The sequence below is a fragment of the Sitophilus oryzae genome, unplaced genomic scaffold (genome assembly GCF_002938485.1).
Source record: "Sitophilus oryzae breed Bouriz unplaced genomic scaffold, Soryzae_2.0 scaffold_810_pilon_pilon, whole genome shotgun sequence".
NCBI lineage: Eukaryota > Metazoa > Arthropoda > Insecta > Coleoptera > Curculionidae > Sitophilus > Sitophilus oryzae.
Genome location: NW_022147429.1, coordinates 2,922,626 through 2,941,714, shown reverse-complemented (window position 1 = coordinate 2,941,714; position 19,089 = coordinate 2,922,626). Strand labels below are relative to the sequence as shown.

The window sequence follows — 19,089 nt, the reverse complement described above, 5'->3', positions numbered from 1 at the left end:
TGCCTGTTCCAGAGAAGTTTACTATCCAGGGTTATTCCCAGATATTTCACTTCCTGTGATGGCAGTATTTCCTTTCCATCTAGATGGATTCTTTTCAAGTTTTTCAAACTTCGCTTTCTGGTGAATGGCACTACTGCGGTTTTATCTGAGTTAATACTCAGCCCGACAGTCCTGCACCATCTATCAGCGATGCGGAGTCTTCTTTGGATAATATCACACAGGGTGCCTTCATGTTTCCCCCGTGCAATGATAACTATGTCATCTGCGTACCCTATGCAGTGTATTCCCGCTAGAGTTAATTCTTCCAGTAGTTCATCCACTACCAAGCTCCACAGTAGGGGGGAGGTCATTCCACCTTGTGGAGTTCCTTACATTGTTTTAACAACTACAGTTTTGGTACCTATCTCAGCCTCTGCTGTTCGTGTTGAGAGCATTTCCCAAAACCAGCGAATTATCGTACTGTTCACCCCTCTTGTTTCAAGAGATCGCTTGACCACCTTGTGAGGTATATTGTCAAAGGCCCCTGCAATGTCCAAGAAGGCACTAGCTGCTGTTTCTTTGCTATCCAGGCTTGCCTGTATTAGCTCAGTTAACTGGTACAGAGCAGTTTCTGTGGATCTGCCCGCTCTATATGCATGCTGACTATCGTGCAGTGGTTTAACCTGTAGATGATTTACTCTAATATGGTTGTCCACTACTTTCTCCATCGTTTTTAATATGAACGATGTGAGACTAATAGGCCTAAATGATTTGGAGTTAGCCCAGTCAGTTTTGCCTATTTTGGGTATGAAGATGACTTTCGCTCTTCTCCAGATGGTTGGTATATATGAGAGTACTACTCTTTTTGTAATACATACTTAAATTCTCTGTAAAATTCATTGGCGTAACTACAGGGGTGCCGCCTCCCCCAGGTACTGCTGGGCACCCCCCAGAGAAATCCTGAATTATGACTCTTGGCTACGTTTTGTTGTGTTCAAAAAATGTGTTAATTTTTATTTTTTTAGAAAATTTGTAGGTATTTAAGTAATATACGGGAACAGGGTTTGATAACCAAGTCTATGAAATTTATTGATAGAGAAATTCATGTAAACGTTTTATTCAAAAAATGTGTTTTTTAAAATTATTTTTCATTTTTAAACAAACAAAAGCCCTAGCCTCCCCCTGGGCTCAACCCCAGGCCCCCCTGACCTACCCCAGGATACATTTCTAGTTACTCTAATGGTAAAATTCTATGAATATTGATGTTAAACACTCTATATCTAACATTAACCGTTTTTGAGAAAAAATCATTTAAAATTTTTGGACGAAAAAAACTACCTGTCAGAAAAACGTGTACCTATAGCCTAAACGTCAAATTTGGTGATTACCACAGCCACTGTGACATAAAGAGAAGACATGTGTCTATCTATTCCAAAAATTAAATTGTTCAAATCTCATATAATAATGGTGGTAGCTGTCATGGAATTGAGCGATTAAAAAATTATCATAAATCATTTTTTCAAATGGAACCCACTTTTTTATTCAACTAGGGAAAAGGTTTTCCAATTGGTTACTTTTTGAGTATACATGTTCCTATACCTAAAATAAATCGTTTTTAAGTTATTTAGGAATTAGTTTGAAAACGTTTGTATATTTTTCTTGATTTTATCTAGTTTCCTTTGACATTAAGTGTCAAACATTTAGACAATTTATTTCCATCTGTCAGAAAACGAAATTAATTAAAACAATGATTTATGATAATTTTTTAATCGCTCAATTCCATGACAGCTGCGGTCATTATTATATGACATTCGAAAAATTTCATTTTTGAAATATATAGCCACATGTCTTCCCTTTATGGCACAGTGGCTGTGGTAATCATTAAATTTGACGTTTAGGCTATACACAGATTTTTGACAGGCAGTTTTTTTTTCGTCCAAAAATTTTAAATATTTTTTTTCTCAAAAACGGTTAATGTTAGGTATAGAGTGTTTAATATAAAAATTCATAAAATTTTATAGAGAACTTAGGTATGTGATAAAAAATGGGGGCACCCATTTAAAATAAAAATGTTGCTGTCAACTTCTGGTATTTTCGGAAGTGCCGCAATATTGAAAATATTTTTAATCGATAGATCTCGTTGTGAAACAATGCTGTGCAAAAAATCTCCGATCTAGATATTGTAGTTCTCTAGAAATTTGTAATGTGCGCTCAGCCTGGGATACCCTGTATATTTTGAGACAAATTGTCGTTATGAACACACCTTTGCATTCTAGATTGATGAATTAAAATACCATTTTTTAAATCGAAATTGTCAAAAGTTGACATATGATATTATGTGATTCTATTCAGAATGTTTTGAATATTCTATCAAATAAAATAAAAAAAATATATGAAATGAACATAAATTTATTAATAAAAAAATATAGAGTACCGTTTAAAAATCAAAAGTAGTCATTTCCGGTGAAACAGGAAGAGACCGAAAATAATTGAATACGTCAATCAATCCTGATTGGTGTCATATACTGACATACTTTAAGAGACTGGTACTTTGACAAAAATAAGCGAAGATGACCAGCTGGTGTACTAAATAAGCTGTGCACAAAAGAAACTGTTTTTTAGACGCAATGTTTGAAAAAAGAATGATGAAGATAAAATCGTTATCTTAAACACCCTTTCATGTGGACTCTTAAGTAACATCACGTATTGATTAATTTTTTTAATTACTTTTCAGAATAACCAACAAAAACTTGTCAAAAACTAATCGGCTCAAGTTTCGTTTACTTCAAATCAGATATGTAAGAAATATTTGTTTATTTAGTAATTGGAAGGGGCCTTTTCGAATAGTATGTCATAAAAAAGTTTCTGCGGAAATCTATCCTTTTCGAGTTTTTCAACTTTAGAATACTATTTTAGGCTACTTTCGTTTACTTGAAATCAGTTATGGAAATAATATTTATTTAGTAGTTGGAAGCATTTTTATGTCAGAAAAATTTTTCTGCGGGAAATGCATCATTTTCAGTTTTTCAACTTAGAGAATTACTGAAATCAGGGCTATTTTAGTTTAGCTGAAATCAGTTATATAAGAAATATTTGTTTATTTAGTACTTGGAAGGGGTGGGCTTTCCAAATGGTAGCTTTGTTCGGGGTTCTTATTATTACCGATTCTGAACGGTCCTAGAACTCTGCCTCGCATGCGCTAATGAAATAATTTCTCCGTATTTCCTTCTGCGCATGCGTATCACAGTTCTAGGACGGTTCAGAATCGGTAATAAGAAAAACCCGAAGTAAGCTAGTAAGTCATGAAATTTTCAACTTTAGAATATCTGAAACCAATTACATGAAAACACGTTTTTGTTTTTCATTCTAGAAATTTTTACGTAAATACATACACGCAAAAAAGTTTTTGCGGAAGTGTACCATTTTCATTTATTTCATAAAATATTGTAAAATATAGCAAGATTATACTGAATAATTGGAATTCGTAAACAGACGCGTTTTAGCTTACAGCGTGTTTTGATTGCTTTGGTTAGGTTTGTTTTGGTTCGGTTTGGTTGGTTGGTTCATTTATGTTTATTTTTGGAAAAAAGAGAATGATGCATTTCCGCAGAGAAATCTTTATGATTTTGTGTTTGATGAGGCTTCTATGAATATATACTGGATTTTTTGTTATTTTTTTATAAGTGATTTCAAGTAAAAAAAACTTCACACAACTAATCTTTAATTGAAAAAAGTATCTATTTATAAACAATAAACATTTTTTCAAACGTCACAAAAGTACAAAGACTAAAGTACAAAAGAAAAGACTTATGTCATTAAAAAAAAAGTACAAAAGAAAAGACTTAATTCATTAAAAAGATTTAAGTCAGATTTTTATATAATATCTTTTTGATAAATTTTTAACAGCAGTATTTCTTTTTAAACTGTAGGCGGCAGCCAAGCAGCAGAAAAAAAAATGCTCAGTACCACTAGCAAAATAAAACGTTACTTTTTCGGAACCGGTTTTGATTATTTGGCGTGTTACGCGTGCGTAGTGACTTTATTGTCTTTAAAGTAAATCCCCGACTCCGTTATATAGCCTGCAAGACGAACGAAAGAAATTTATCTCGAATATATTGAAGAGTACCTTAAGATCCTCCAGCCCTTAGCTTATGCCATCGAGATACATATTACCGTGGCTAACGTCATATTCAAGGCCTGACTGTTTTGACAGTTCTACCGAAGTGGTCGAGAATTAGTAGTCGTAAACAAACTTGTTTTCATTAGTTTCACAACAAATCTGTGTTTTTTACGCGTTTCTATCTAATAAAATTATACTAAATAATTTTGAGTGTACTCTGAGTGAATAGTGAACTATCTAGATCCGATTCATAACATCGTACCCGCGAAAAAAAATATACTTTCGGTAAAAATTATAGTAACACCGGCGATGCGGGCTGTGTGTCCGGACTAGGAAAAAGTTGGGGAATTTATATAAAAACATAATTAATAGGCGTTAGTGTTAGTGTATAGTGTTAAACCAACGTAAGTGACGTGTATTTTTAAGTAAAACAGTTTTCGTTTCTTTATTTTTTCTTTGTGAAATAAAGAATGCCGCGACATTGTTCTGTTCCTGTGCCTTGTAGCAGCAATTATAATAAGTACTCAGGATCTGTCTACATTTTCTTTCCCAACAGTATTAACTGTAACTAGGACACGTTCAAAACCTACAGAAGATGCTGTGCCTACAATTTTTCGAAATCAACCCCCTTATATGACTGTGCATGTTCCCAAACATCCCGATGAAAGAAAACAAGATTTGGAAATTCAGGATGAAATAAATATTGAAAATTATTATTATTATTATGAAATATATATTATTATTATGAAATGGCAATATATTTTAAAGAAATTAAATGAATTGTACTTTATTTCAGTATTTTATATAAAAAAAATGATATCTTTTTCTTTTTATTTACGATATATGGAGATGGTTACTTGATGAACATCGAACTACAAATTACTTAATGATAATAGTTAATTCTACCTGATATCCACATTTCTTAAATATGTTAGGCAAATTTTTACAATTATTTTTAATTAAACTTTAAAATGTATTCTGCCCTTATCATATACAATACATTTTCTTAACTTGTCGATAAAGTATAGTTTTCAAATTGTTTAATATTTGGAGACTTTATCACAAGGTATATTATTACTAGTTACTAAATACTCGCTAACGCAATTTTAGGACATGCTTTTTATTGTCTGGATTTTATTCTGTTCATCTTATGCTGTTTTTTATTTCATATTAATATTCGTGTTTTAGATCTAAATATTAATGCTATTCAATTACTTTAACGCGATAAAAAGTTAATGTGATTTTTTAATACCTTTGTGTATAATATTTTTCATATTTATATCTGGCAAAACTATCAATAAATACTATTATTTATGCAAAAATTCACAGTCCTTTACAAAGATGCAACCGGGGGGGGCATTGAAAATGATGAATAAAAACGTAAAAATATGATTAGTGTTAATATGAGTGTATTACATACATATGTTTAAATAACGAACTTAACAAAAAACAACAGATTTAAAGATTCACTGAAAGTAGTAATGTTAAAATTAAATAAAACATTGTCAATAATAATTATGCGATCGCACCTATCCGTAAAACAAGCAAGCAAAAAGAATTCTTACGGAAAGTTACACTTTACGATATAATTTTTTTTTAACTGTTAAAGGCAAACCCCATTTAAACACAAAACTTTTTAATACCTACTACTGTATCTAAAAAAGACTTTTTTTTTAAATTACTAAATTCTTAGCCACGCTTCTGTTTTTCTTGGCTGTTGTGCGTCACGTCACAGATTAACAGGCCCACGTTTGCACCACAAGGCGATGCTGCAGACCACTAGGTAGACCGGTCGTAGAAATTTATGTTATACAACTTGTGGTCAATCTACACAAATATTATCAAAAACTTTTTTTCTTTTAAAATGTGTTAAGTCAAAATCGCAAAACTTAAATTTGATATGAGTTTCTTAGTTTTTAACTAATATAGTGGCGAATTACAAAAATTCCTTTTCAATGAAAATTAATGAGTTAAATAAAATAATTTAATAAATTACTAGCTTTTTCTCGCGACTACGTTCGCGTTAAGGTGCGTATTCATTATCCGCACGAACGAACGAACGAACGAACGAATGTTCGCTAGTGGTATGGACGGGGACCGCACGATAGAACCGCACGAGAGGACCGGAGGCATTTGTTGGCGAACGCCTTTGATGTACCGACTCGAAACGGATGGTCGAGCGAACGAATGAACAAACGGCCGCATGCGTTCGGTCCCCGTCTAAATATACCGCACTTTCATTCGTTCGTTCGTTCGTTCGTTCGTTCGTTCGTTCGTTCGTTCGTTCGTTCGTTCGGATAATGAATACGCACCTTTACACCTCGAATCGTCCATGCATTGATTTAAATGATTTTTTACTTCTTTATAGAGAGCTAGTGAGCATAGATGTTTTTTATTTTTCATCTTTTTTTTTATTTATTAAGAGCACTAATACTCTCTTTATAGGTTATTTTTTATTCTTTGAAGGATAATTGAGGAAGATATATTTCGTTATGATGTCACTAAATAAACCCTTGTATAAAATTTTATACTGTCTGGTTTATAATGTTATAATATTGCATTTTCGTACAGCAAACTTTCATTCCCTATTCTACTCCCTATGGGTATAAATTTCATAAATTCGCTTTTACCTTTGTGCCCATTTTTATGTGTATAATCCAGAGGTCACCAAGTTTTATATAAATGTTTACTAACTTTACCCATTTGGTTGATGAATTTCAAAATTTCTTCTAATTCTTTTTTGTAGGATTTCATTCTTCTAGACCAAATAGTAAGGAATTTTCATACAACAAATTGTTCCGAGATAATTTTACTCTCTAAGAGGATGAATTTCCTAAAATCGCTTTGTGTAGCTAATTCACTAATGTCGTTTAAACGAACCTTTGTGCCTAATATTTATGTATGTAAAGCTGGCGGCATGAACTCACTCTAAAATATCTAAGCGTATATATAATCTAACTGACACACCACTGACAATGACAAATAATTTATTTCTGGAGGTATTGTGTGTAGGTGTTTTTCAGGTATGTTTTAGTATTTAGTCGTTTTACACAAAGAAATAGCCATTAAGCACTATAAAAATACTTCATAACAAATCTACACATATATACCTTTCATTGAAAAAAAGAATCATCAAGATTGGTAAAGCGGTTTCGGCGGGATGGATGCAACAAATAAACCCTTTGAGCTTTTATATATGTATGGATTAATTATTTTTCCAACATATTTTACTTTGCAAATTTTTATAAATATTCAGACTCGCCAATATCGTACTCCACCGTGTCCAGCCTGTTTAGCCAAACGTAGGCCGATTCCTCTTCGGCGGCGTCGTGACCCTGGCCGAAGGAAGAGTCTTGAAGACGCTCATCCGCGCATAGGAATAAGTTGACTGCGTAGCGTATTGCGTATTAATCGATTCTGAAAAACTCGAATTAAAATATAAATATTAGTTACCTATGTTGTTATAGCTTTTATAGGCCTGTTTAACGACTTAATAAGTTACCTAGCGAAAAAATCTGTGCGCGTACCTACCACTATTGTTACAGGTTAATTCGTTAAAGAAATATGTTACACAAGTTAAAAACGCTAAAATTTTAATGGTATTACTTGTGCATTATTGGTCTTATAATGTAATTTGTTGGAATTATATCTTCTTTAAATATAATTAGACTTTTTAACGACTTTTAAGTTACCTAGGAAAAAATATGTGCACGTACCTACCAGTATTGTTACAGGCTAATGCGTGAAACAAATGTGTTACATATTATTCGTAGTATTAGTGGTATTATATTGGAATCAGCTTGGCATTAGTGGGGCATTATATGAGAAATTTTGGTATTTAATTTGTATTTTTGGCATTAGTATACAGACATTTGTCAGCGGTTTACTCCTTGTAGATAATCAAAAGTTTTTTTTGATAAAATTTGCTTTTTATGTCAGATCATTTCTATGAAAAATTACATTAGATTTTTATTAAAGACGCTGGGTAATTATATATATATATATATATATATATATATATATATATATATATATATATATATATATATATATATATATATATATATATATATATATATATATATATATATATAAAACATTGACTAATAAAGCTTGTCCACTTTAAATAAGGGTCACGAAATATCCTCCTTGGGGTGTTTGGGTTAAGGGTGTATATAATAAATTAATTGTTGTTTTATAATAAAAACCATAAAAACATTTATTTGTGAGTAAAATAATGCAATGGTTGAATATCTCTCCTTTATAATTAGGTGACTAAAAATACACTAAAATAATTAGAAAAAAAATCTTGTACTTATTTAGTAATTACGTCAATATTAATTAATTAACTTTCTAGTCTATTTTATTTTATGTACAAATATATTATTAAATTTTAAGCATTAAGTAATAAAACACTTTGTGGGGGGGGCCCTCTTATATCGTAAGAGGTTACGAAATATATTCCTGGTTACACCCCTTACAGAAAACAGTGTAAAGGGTGTAAATAAATTGTATAATCACTGTTTTTTATAATAAAAACTATAAAACATTTCTTATTTGTGAGATTAAAAAAACAAAACAATGCATTCAGGGACGTAGCAAGTTGAACCCGGGCCCTGGTGCAAGACCACCAGCGGGCCCTTTTCTTCATTATAAAAAAAACAATGAAAAATGGAATAACACATTTATTGCACAAAAATGTATGGGGAGTAGTAATAAATGTAGTAACAAAAACATAAAACTAAAAAACTATTACTTATTAACTAATTTATAGTTATTTATGCTGAAAAAAATCTACCTTTCTTGCCTTTTGATTGGCAAACAATGAAATTATTCTATTAAGATCCAAGTTTCTGGCTGTCTCGTTTTCTATTGATAAAATTGCCAAGCCGGAGAGTCTGTTCTGCGACATTTTATTTCTTAAATAATTCTTAATTAATTTTAATACTGAAAATGATCTTTCGAAAGTCGCTACCGATACAGGAATTGTTAGAAAAAGGATAAAAGCACAGCAGATTTCTGTAAATGAACTGGAGATCATTTGATCGCAAATAACTAACTTCGCCAAGTCATTAACTGAAATGTCTGCATTTATTTGATCTTTGTAAACTCGCCTGAAACTTATAATAATTTCTTGCGAAAATAAATATGATAGATCATAGGAATAAAAGCTGATCAGGTTTTCAGATAGGAGGACCAAATCAGCATCAGAATGATCTCTCAAGACCGAAGGAAAAATTACTTTAAATCTTTTAACTACGCTATTTAACCCTTTGAATCGATTTTCAAGTTGAGATATAATAACGTCCAACGTTATATTAAACACCGACACGGAAGTTTTCTTTGGCATTGAATAATCGTTCATCACATGATAACTCATCGAATTGTTTTTTCACTTTGCGGATCCTGTGTTCTTTAAAACTTGGATTGATTTCCCAACCACGAGCTAAATCAGCTGCTTCATTAATAACTTCCTCAAAACTGTTCCTCATTTCTGCAATGTCTTTCTTAGCAGTTTCCAAAAGTGCATTGGACACAAGCTTTGTGATACTTAATGTTTTATGTTCAATCACTATCAATACAACTGTTTCAAAATTTTCCAGTTTTTTCTTTAATCCCAGTGCTTCATTTTGTTCCGTTGTTTTCGAGCTTGTTAGGGTTAGTTTTGTCAAAACTTGTAAAATTTCTCGATAGTGAAACCTTAAGCTATGAAGAGAATCATAACGAGACGACCATCGCGTTGGGCACAATCGTTTTAATGTGTGCTTCTTGGATTCGAACATTTCCGTCAATACTGCCCATCGTTTTATGCTATGTGCAAAAAATGCATAAAGACTTTCTACAAAATCGTAAAAATTTTGTAACTCCCTTAAAATTTTTACAGAGTCATTGATAACTAGGTTTAGATTATGTGCAGTACAGTATACATATAACGCGTTGGGTTGTTTTTCCAAAATTTTGGCCTGCAGGCCATTGTAGACGCCAGTCATGTTAGCCGCACCATCGTAGCCTTGAGTTCGTAGTCTTTCAAAGCTCAAATTATTCTTTTCAAAGAATAATAATAATTGTTTCAACATGTCTTCAGCAGATTGCCCCATACATTTTTCAAACCCTAGAAAAACTTCCCTTATAACAACATCACGAATAATGTTTACATTGTCGTTATCCTTGATGAAGTCGGCATATCTCACTACAAAACTCACTTGATCAATTTTTGAAATATCTTGAGTTGTGTCCATTATTACTGAAAAAAATGGAGATTCAGTTATTTGACTGATCAATTTAGTTTTTACCTCATTGGCTAAGAGGTTGATAATTTCGTTCTGAATGGTTGGCGACAAATATTTTACACATTTTTTATCTTTTGATAAAAGCTCTTTCAAAACTGGATCATAAATTGACAATAGCTCAATAATATTTAGAAAGTTGCCACGATTGTGATCGCCATCATATAACGATTCATTGTCTCCTCTGAATGATACATTATTTTTAGCCAAAGTCAATGTGACGTTAATAACTCGTTCCAAAACTTTAATCCAATAATTATTTTTAAATTTCAGCGTTTTATCCAAGTCCGTGTCCAATACTTGATCGCTATTCCATTTGTTATATATCAGGCAAGCAGAAATGTGATTGTTAGAAGATTCGTGCTTAGTCATACTCCGAGAAATATGACCCCAGCCATTAAATCCATTTAGCCAATTTAATGATCCTTGAGTTCTGTCTCCAAAAACCCAGCAAGGTTCGCAGTAAGCTACATCCAATGTTGGTGAGTAACACAGCCAATTTTTTCTGTATACAATTCCTGACTTGGATCGTTGGTTGTAGTACGCCAAACTGAACGATCGACCATTAGCATTTTTAGGAAATTGCATATTTTCTAGTTGACATGGTCCGTATTTTGCTATAAATCTTTTATTCGAATCGCTGAGAATACTGCTGAAATTACTCTTTTCGGTACTGAGATGTGAAACCGTTGTTTGTGAAACAGATACAGATAGGGAAGTCGAAGAAATTGTGGTTGACTCATGGTTTTCTTCTTTTGCAATACTCATTGTAATTGACTTCGGTGATAGAGGTATTCCGGGGTCATCCTGATCGTATTTATTTTCAGGTTCAGACAATTCAGATAATTCAACTGTATTTTTCTAAACACGATGGAAAAAGGAAGTTAATTTAGGAAGTTTTTCCCTTTCACGTTTTTCAGTTTCTTTCCGTTTTCGCTTTTCAGCTCCGACAAATGTTTGTACTGACTCATATCGCAGCTGAATGCAAAACTAGACAACTTAAAATTTAGTTATTTTATAGGGTGTCCCATAAGTCACCGATCAAATTTAAACAGGAGATAGGGGAGGTAATTTCCAACAAAAAAAAACTATAAACATGTATCCTAAAATACCTGCTTTTCAAGATACAGTGTGTTGAAAGTGAAAAATGACAATTTTATTCAATGAAAAATCGGTACGCCACTGCTTTTTTTCCAAAATAAAAATTATTTTCATAACCTCTTACTAGTTGCTGTCAAAAATGGCCTCTTGACATTTTTTTGTCCGACGAACGGTTTTTGTGTAAAGAAACAACAATAACCCTGTATCTTGAAAACCAGCCATTTTAGGATACATGTTTATTGTTTATAGCACTTTTTTTGTTGGAAATAACCTCCCCTATCTCCTATTTAAATTTGATCCATGACTTATGGGACACCCTATTCATGACACCAATAATTTTTTTTGTCATTAGATAACTTTTTAACTTAAAAAGTTATCTATATATAAAACATATTCTCAAATAATGCTAAAAGTCAAATTTAGAATCGGGTTGCAAGAGCTAATGCCGCTAGGGCGGTGCCGGGCCCCCCAGGGCCCCGGGCCCTGGTGCGCCGCACCACTTGCACCCCCTGTTGCTACGTCCCTGAATGCATTGGTTAAAATAAGTACATTCAATACATATGTATGTGTTATAACATAATATAGCCATTACTATTATACTATTATTATTAAAATAATCTGTGTGTAACATATTTCTTTAACGAATTAACCTGTAACAGACATTTATATGCCCAGTATATTTTTGCTTAACAAACCAATCAGGAAAAATCCAAAACCTACCGTTATAGGAGGTATAAGATGATTAAACTTATACATATAATGACAACTACTTATCGGATAACAAATAAATTACTACCAAAGATTACTACTGTCAGCTAGTTCAGCTACTGTCTAGGTAGAATATACCTAGAGTACCTACACCTACCTAAGATGTAGGTAGATTAAAGCTTATTTTGACGTTACCTCTCATTTCGGTGTCACAAGCTGAATTTTTCAGGGATGGAAGTACAGTACATGATATGGGGACCCTTATTCCGAAAGTAGTACAAAATTAGACCTGGTCAAAGGGCACTATCATCAAAAATCGATATATTAATACCACCGTATAGAGAAAACAAATACTTATTTTTTGATCCAGTACACAACAAAGTCTTCGTAGGGAGTAATTTTTTATAATTATTTACAAAAATACATTTCCATTAGCGCTTATGACCAAAAAAAACTTTAAACATGAATAATCATTTCAATCATGCGAAAATTTGGTTTAAAAATAGATTTTTTTTAATATAACTTTCATTTAACGAAAAACGAAGGCCTAAATAAAAAAAAGAAACAATTTAAAAGTTTCGCTTATGTCTTGACAATGTATCAAAGCAAACCCCATATTTTTTGCTTTTAAACTAATAAAGATATATCAATAAACAATTAGCGATGTAATGGTTTTTGCGCGCGCTGGCCGACTGCCGCCGCTGCGCCGAGATTTCCTATACCCTTGTATATATGACGTCATGGTGTGGCAAATGTAGCATTTTAATTCGATTTTTGGGGATATATCAATAAACAATTAGCGATGTAATGGTTTTTGCGCGCGCTGGCCGACTGCCGCCGCTGCGCCGAGATTTCCTATACCCTTGTATATATGACGTCATGGTGTGGCAAATGTAGCATTTTAATTCGATTTGGGCTCCCTTATATAGGATAACAGAAACATTTTCAACGTTAAAACTATATGCAGTACTATATGGTACAATCATAGACTTAAAATAAAATATAGACTGAGCATCTCTTTCATAAATAGCTGGAACATGCGGTCAGACACTGTCTTGTTATTGTTGTGTTATTGTTTTAGGTTATAACGAGTGCAACACGAGCGATAGATAGGTTGTCTCTGTCGTAACGGTCGTTCCCTGACGACTCTGCCGAGAAACACAACACTGTCTTTCGTTTCTCAAGTACACCTGAACTCTCCGTATCATAGCCGGGTAATTTTTTTATTTTAATGAAGCTATAATTAAATTAAAAATATATCGTATTGAAACTTTTTTATATTTTATTAAGATTTAAGACAGGTTTTTTAAATAAAAGTTTAGAAAAAACGTCTTAGAGTCCAAAAAGGATAAAAATATTAAAATACACGTCATAGAAGAAATTTTATAATCGAAATTACGTAATTTTTGAAATTAATAATAAATTATTAATTTTAGTCAAACATTTACAACCCCTAATATTAATCAAAACAGGATCTATTCCACAGATATAATAGAATCGGCGACAGGGAGAAAAAAAAAATATGATTGTTGTAATTTTATTTCTGGTTAAGTGATGTCTTATTATGTAAATTAGAGAAAACATAAACCTGTTCCATTAAAGCAAGGAAGGTGATAGAAAGTGGATAAAATGAAAACTACATTTATTTAACTCGGTACTGTCTTCATTATACCGGGTGCGTCCCAAAAGTGGCTCATCCCCATAATTTTTTTATATTTTCAAATAAAAAAAACAAGATTTAGTATGTTAGTATATAACATAAATTAGGATTGATTGACGCATTCAATTGTTTTTGGTCACTTCCTGTTTCACCGGAAATGACTATAACTTTTAATTTTTAAAGGGCACCCTTGGTATATTTCTACTTTATTCGATGGAAAATGACACTCTGAATAGAATGACATATATCATATGTCAACTTTTGACATTTTTGCATATGGTTTAATTGTAATTGTAACACGCGGTTCATAACGACAATTTGACTCGAAATACCAAGTGTGTGGTATCAATATATTCATAAAAAAATGCTTTTTCCAAATATGCAATGAGTCACCCTTGTTCCATTTGAAAAAATTGACATATGTATGATTAAAAATACGATTTATACATCTTTTAACCGACCTAGACAAGACACGAAACCTATTAGACGATCAAAACTATTTTTCCAAGGCACCTTGATTAAAACGTAGTGTTTTTAACAACACCATGGCACCCTGGATTGAAATTTAAAATACGATTTGTTTATAAGCGACAATGTCAAAAGTTGACATATGATATGTCTATTCAGAGTGTCATTTTTTATCGAATAAAGTAGCAATATAGCGAGGGTGCCTTTAAAAATCAAAAGATGTAATGATTTCGGTGAAACAGGAAGAGACACAACAATTGAATACGTCAATAAATCCTAATTTATGTCATATACCTACTAACATACAAATCTGTTTTTTTTATCTGAAAAAATAAAAAAGTTATAGGGGGTGAGCCACTTTTGAGACGACCCGGTATATTAAAAAATATTGGTTTCATAATGTATTATCATTTTAAAATTCTTATATGTTATTTTAGATTCTGAAGATAATTTTAAAATAAACCGGAATATATATTTATTAAAAACATTATTAATTATTAACAGGGTTATAATTATGATTTTGTTACAATGTAAGTAAGTAAATAATGTAATGTAAGAGAAAAAATTCAGATTTTACATTTTACTCAAATATTATCTAAATAAGCGCCTTTCTACAACAACGCCACTGACTCCCAATGGGTAAATTGAGAGTTACCTACCGGTCGAAAGTCGTTTCAAGACTTAAATGGATTATTTAAGTCAAATTTCTTGCAAATTTGGCACTGGCGAACCATATTTTATAGTTCTTGAACAGAAAAGGACAATAAAATAAACACTTAAGGACTACAAGCTAAGAAAATGCGTTAATACAGCCGGGGACATAGCGGCAACAAAGCTTTACCGCACACGTGCGACGCGTACTACAAGGTAATAAATGAATGAATAGGCTCCCTCGCCTCTAATCGGTGTTGTCATATTGTAAAGAACTTATCCTTTTTAAACAGTATCCGACTTATAATTTAGTAGTATAAGGACTATTTAATACATCTATGGAATATTAAAACCTACTTTATTAAACTGTAGTATTAATATCTCAATATATGTGTGTAACAAGAAAAAAAATATTGATAATATTAAAGAAGTGACATCATAGGCTGGATGAGGAAGGCTCGGTCGACTGTACCCAGAAGTAAACATGTATACAAAAAAGATTGTTTGGCCGCGTTGAGATGTAAATAGTGTAGTCTATATTTTATTTTAAGTCTATGGGGTACAATACAAAAGCCCGACTATTGCGGTGACGTCACAAATCGAGGTCTCTAGCCTGTATATCATGTTGGTTATGATATTACATAGTGATAAAAACACATCACTCCTTTTTAATAGACATGTTATGATTATGAATAGGTACATATAATGTACTACAAAATCGGTTAAATTTTATAAAAAAACATATTTTTGTGTTTGTATGTTTTGTGTTTAATTGGTAATATAAGAAAATTAATATTAATATTTAAAAAAAGAGAACGATTGAATTCTGGTTGTCTTGACATGAGGGCAATTATATTGATTTAAGTCATTTTACTGACTTAACTTGCAGATCATCATGATTTAAGTCAAAAATATAGACTTAAGTCATAAAAACGACTTAAATAACGTTTGATTGATTTAAGTCTTTACAAAAATGACTTAATATTCCTTAATAATTTTGATTTTAGAAACGATTTAAGACTTAAGTGTTTTAAAATTGACTTGTTGCAGCTCTGGTGGTAAATACACTTATTCTTATTTATTGTAAATTTTACAATTAATAATAACAAAGAAATTACTATAAAAATAATTAGCTAGATGAAAAACGGTTTAATACATGGAAATATTTTATAGGCTTTGTCATAATAATCTGAAAATTGAGAAGAATAAAATTAATACTACATCTAGCTTACTTGAATCGATCAAATTTGGCATATTTCTTCCACTCCGCAGGGTTAGATTTGTAGGATCTCATGATGTAGTGCACCAATTCGACGTTGACTTTCTCACTTTCGAAAACTTTACTCAGCTCACTCACCACATCACTCAGCGAACAAATTTCTGGCAAAGAGTGCCCCAAATGTTTCGTCAAGGTAATTTCACAGAATTCTTCTTCATTTCTGTCACTGTTAAGCGGTTGATAGACGCACAGGGACATTTTATAAAAAACAAAAATTAAAAGTGTATTACAGAAGTATTGATGTGAAATATCTTCGCACGACTGGACGATCGCGTTCTGTATTGTTTCCGATGATTTCGATAAAAACTGATCCTTGGGGTCAGGAAAGTGTCGAAACGAGTGTTATCCGTCCTGGCTGGTGCGAATATCGGGATACGCTCTCTACTTCTTCGTTGTTTACACTGGTTAAAGTCTAAACCAAACAATTAAATTAAAATGACTAAAACTGAATAAGAGCTTGGCCAATGAGTCCGATGATGGGACGAGAAAGGTACGCGCTGACATACACGGAGAGAACAAAATATTATATTTTGCTCTCTCCGCCGTTATTTTATAACAATTCATTTTAAGTGGTTACGAGTATAACATGTAATGTATCTTCACGATATTATGATATTGTATAATCAATATCTTGGTACACAATTCCTACTGCGAATATTAAAATACTTAAAATATGCTAATATTTATTTGATAATCTTATACAGGGTATCCCAGAAATAAATTCAAGTATTTTAACTGGTTTTTGGGGAAAAAATCGTATATTTTATTTCTTTCTGACATTTTTCGGAAAATATTGAAAAACTTTTGAGTGCCGCTTGTTCAGTTTCCGGAAATTTGTTTATAGTGCTTCAAGAGAATGCGATGTTGCCACTTTCTACGCTATACACGTTCTGTATGTTTATAAGTTTTAAGTTCACATTTTTAAATTTCTACCAAAAATACTTAAATTAATTTTATTCACTGTAGATTTTTTAATCATTGTAAATTATTATTAAGTATAGTTCAACGCCTACTATTTGAAATACCCTTTTTATACTTTAGTAAACTGAAATTATGAAACTCTAAATAATGAGCAATTATTATAGCAGCTTTTTTTGGTCATATTACGAAATATTTTTAATTGTTTCCCTCAATTAGTTATATACATATAAATATTTTGATAGTGCACACTCACATATCTATTAAACTGAACGTCACATATTCTAACTTTTAGTGGAATATTATTTTAATTTTTACTCATCAAAACCGATGAGTCCAAAGATATTGAATAAATCTAATATTTTTTTTTTTAGAATTTCTTTGAATGACGCCCTCTATTAGATATGTTAAGAGTCAACGTTTGACCTACATTTAAACCGATCAGCTGATGACAGAGATCAATTTATTGAATTTTAGGTTTATCAAATTCATTTGAAATTTTGCTGGTTTGGAGGTTTTGCTGGTTTTAGGTAAAGCGATAAAACGACGCTCTAACCTAATTATATTGATCTGCTATCTATCGAAGTCCCGTTTTCTAATGTAAGGTATAATAAAAATTCAGATTAAAAGTAAAAAAAAACACTGTTAATCTGAATTTTCCAAGTCGTTTTTAAATCTTTCTAGTCCATGTGTCAACACTGGGGCGTCGAACAAGCTGAGATCCAGGTAATTGCCTCGTATTTACCGCGGATCATCGATTGCTGCCGGTGCCTCTCAAAATGTTGCCATTATTTTTTAGATTTTCAAATTTAAATAATAACTCAGTTATTATCAATTTATTTTAAAAGAAAAACCAAACCAAACACCCCTTAAAATATTTGCACTTATTTCTGTATACAGGGTGAACCATCTTTTATTACACTGTAATTTGAAATTATTATCATATTAAAGTTAAATTTCTATGAATGCAAAAACCAAATAATAAATAGATTGGCGCACCTGTACCGAAAAATAAAATCAATTAATTTAAATAAAAACCGATACCTATAGAAATAAGTATTGCTTTGATAATGAAATAAAAGTCTTTTTTTAAATTTGTTTGTAGTTTATTTATATTTTTAAGATTTGAACCGTAGGGTAACTGTAATAATTCAGGTACTTCACTGAAATTATTTCATCATTACAGGGAATGCCTGAGATCCGCAGTCAAGCGTGTACTAATTGAAGACTTACGCTGTTTGCTCTGGCAATACATGAAAAGACTAGGCATTTCAGAGAGTGGCGGATTTCAATAATATAAAGCTGGCAAATACGTGGTATGTTTTTGACTATTACAGTCCATTCTGTTTATAACAAAAATATTTAACAATACAACCACAGTTTATACAACCCTTGTCTGAAAATAAGTTTGACTTTCACTATACGTAAAAATGTCTTATAAACAAATACTAAAAATAATGAGATAATAATGATATTTCTAAACTAAAATCATAATAGAATGAAGAGTGACAACTTTCTAACCGAATTAGTCTGGCACTTATAAATTTAATAACGGTGATAAAGGGTAGAGATATTATTTAATTTTTTTTTTCGTTTCTTTGACTTGTATACGATATATTTTTTGTTTTCACTCTTGGCTTTAGGTCGTTGGGGTTGCAAAGATGTTTCTAGATTTTGTTCATTATTTTTTTATTTTATGACGACGTTTCGACAGTATATGTCTTTTTCAAGCCTCTTGAACGTAGATTCTTACAGAGTTAAAATTTGTTAAACTGGACAATACAATTACACATATTAACTATTGTTTTTAATTGTTTTTGGACATTACACTTTACTATAGAGCACGTACGTATTTCCTTTGTAGATCGCTCTGTATAAAACACGTTTATCGTTTCAATGTATATAAGTAGTTTCATAG

The 19,089-nt window shown here is 31.8% G+C and overlaps 1 protein-coding gene across 2 annotated transcripts in view; it reads right to left on the bottom strand.

The window, feature by feature from the left end:
* Positions 1-16,678, bottom strand: part of LOC115888999 (cysteine dioxygenase type 1) — a 31,585-nt gene extending 14,907 nt beyond the window's left edge. Inside the window, exon 1 of one of the 2 annotated variants that reach the window (XM_030908905.1) lies at positions 16,207-16,678. In XM_030908905.1, the coding sequence (XP_030764765.1) occupies positions 16,207-16,451 (245 nt within the window). In that variant the 5' untranslated portion in view covers positions 16,452-16,678. The remainder of the gene's footprint in view (positions 1-16,206) is intronic. The other variant, XM_030908904.1, reaches the window with a different exon arrangement.
* Between the last annotated feature and the right edge of the window lie 2,411 nt (positions 16,679-19,089).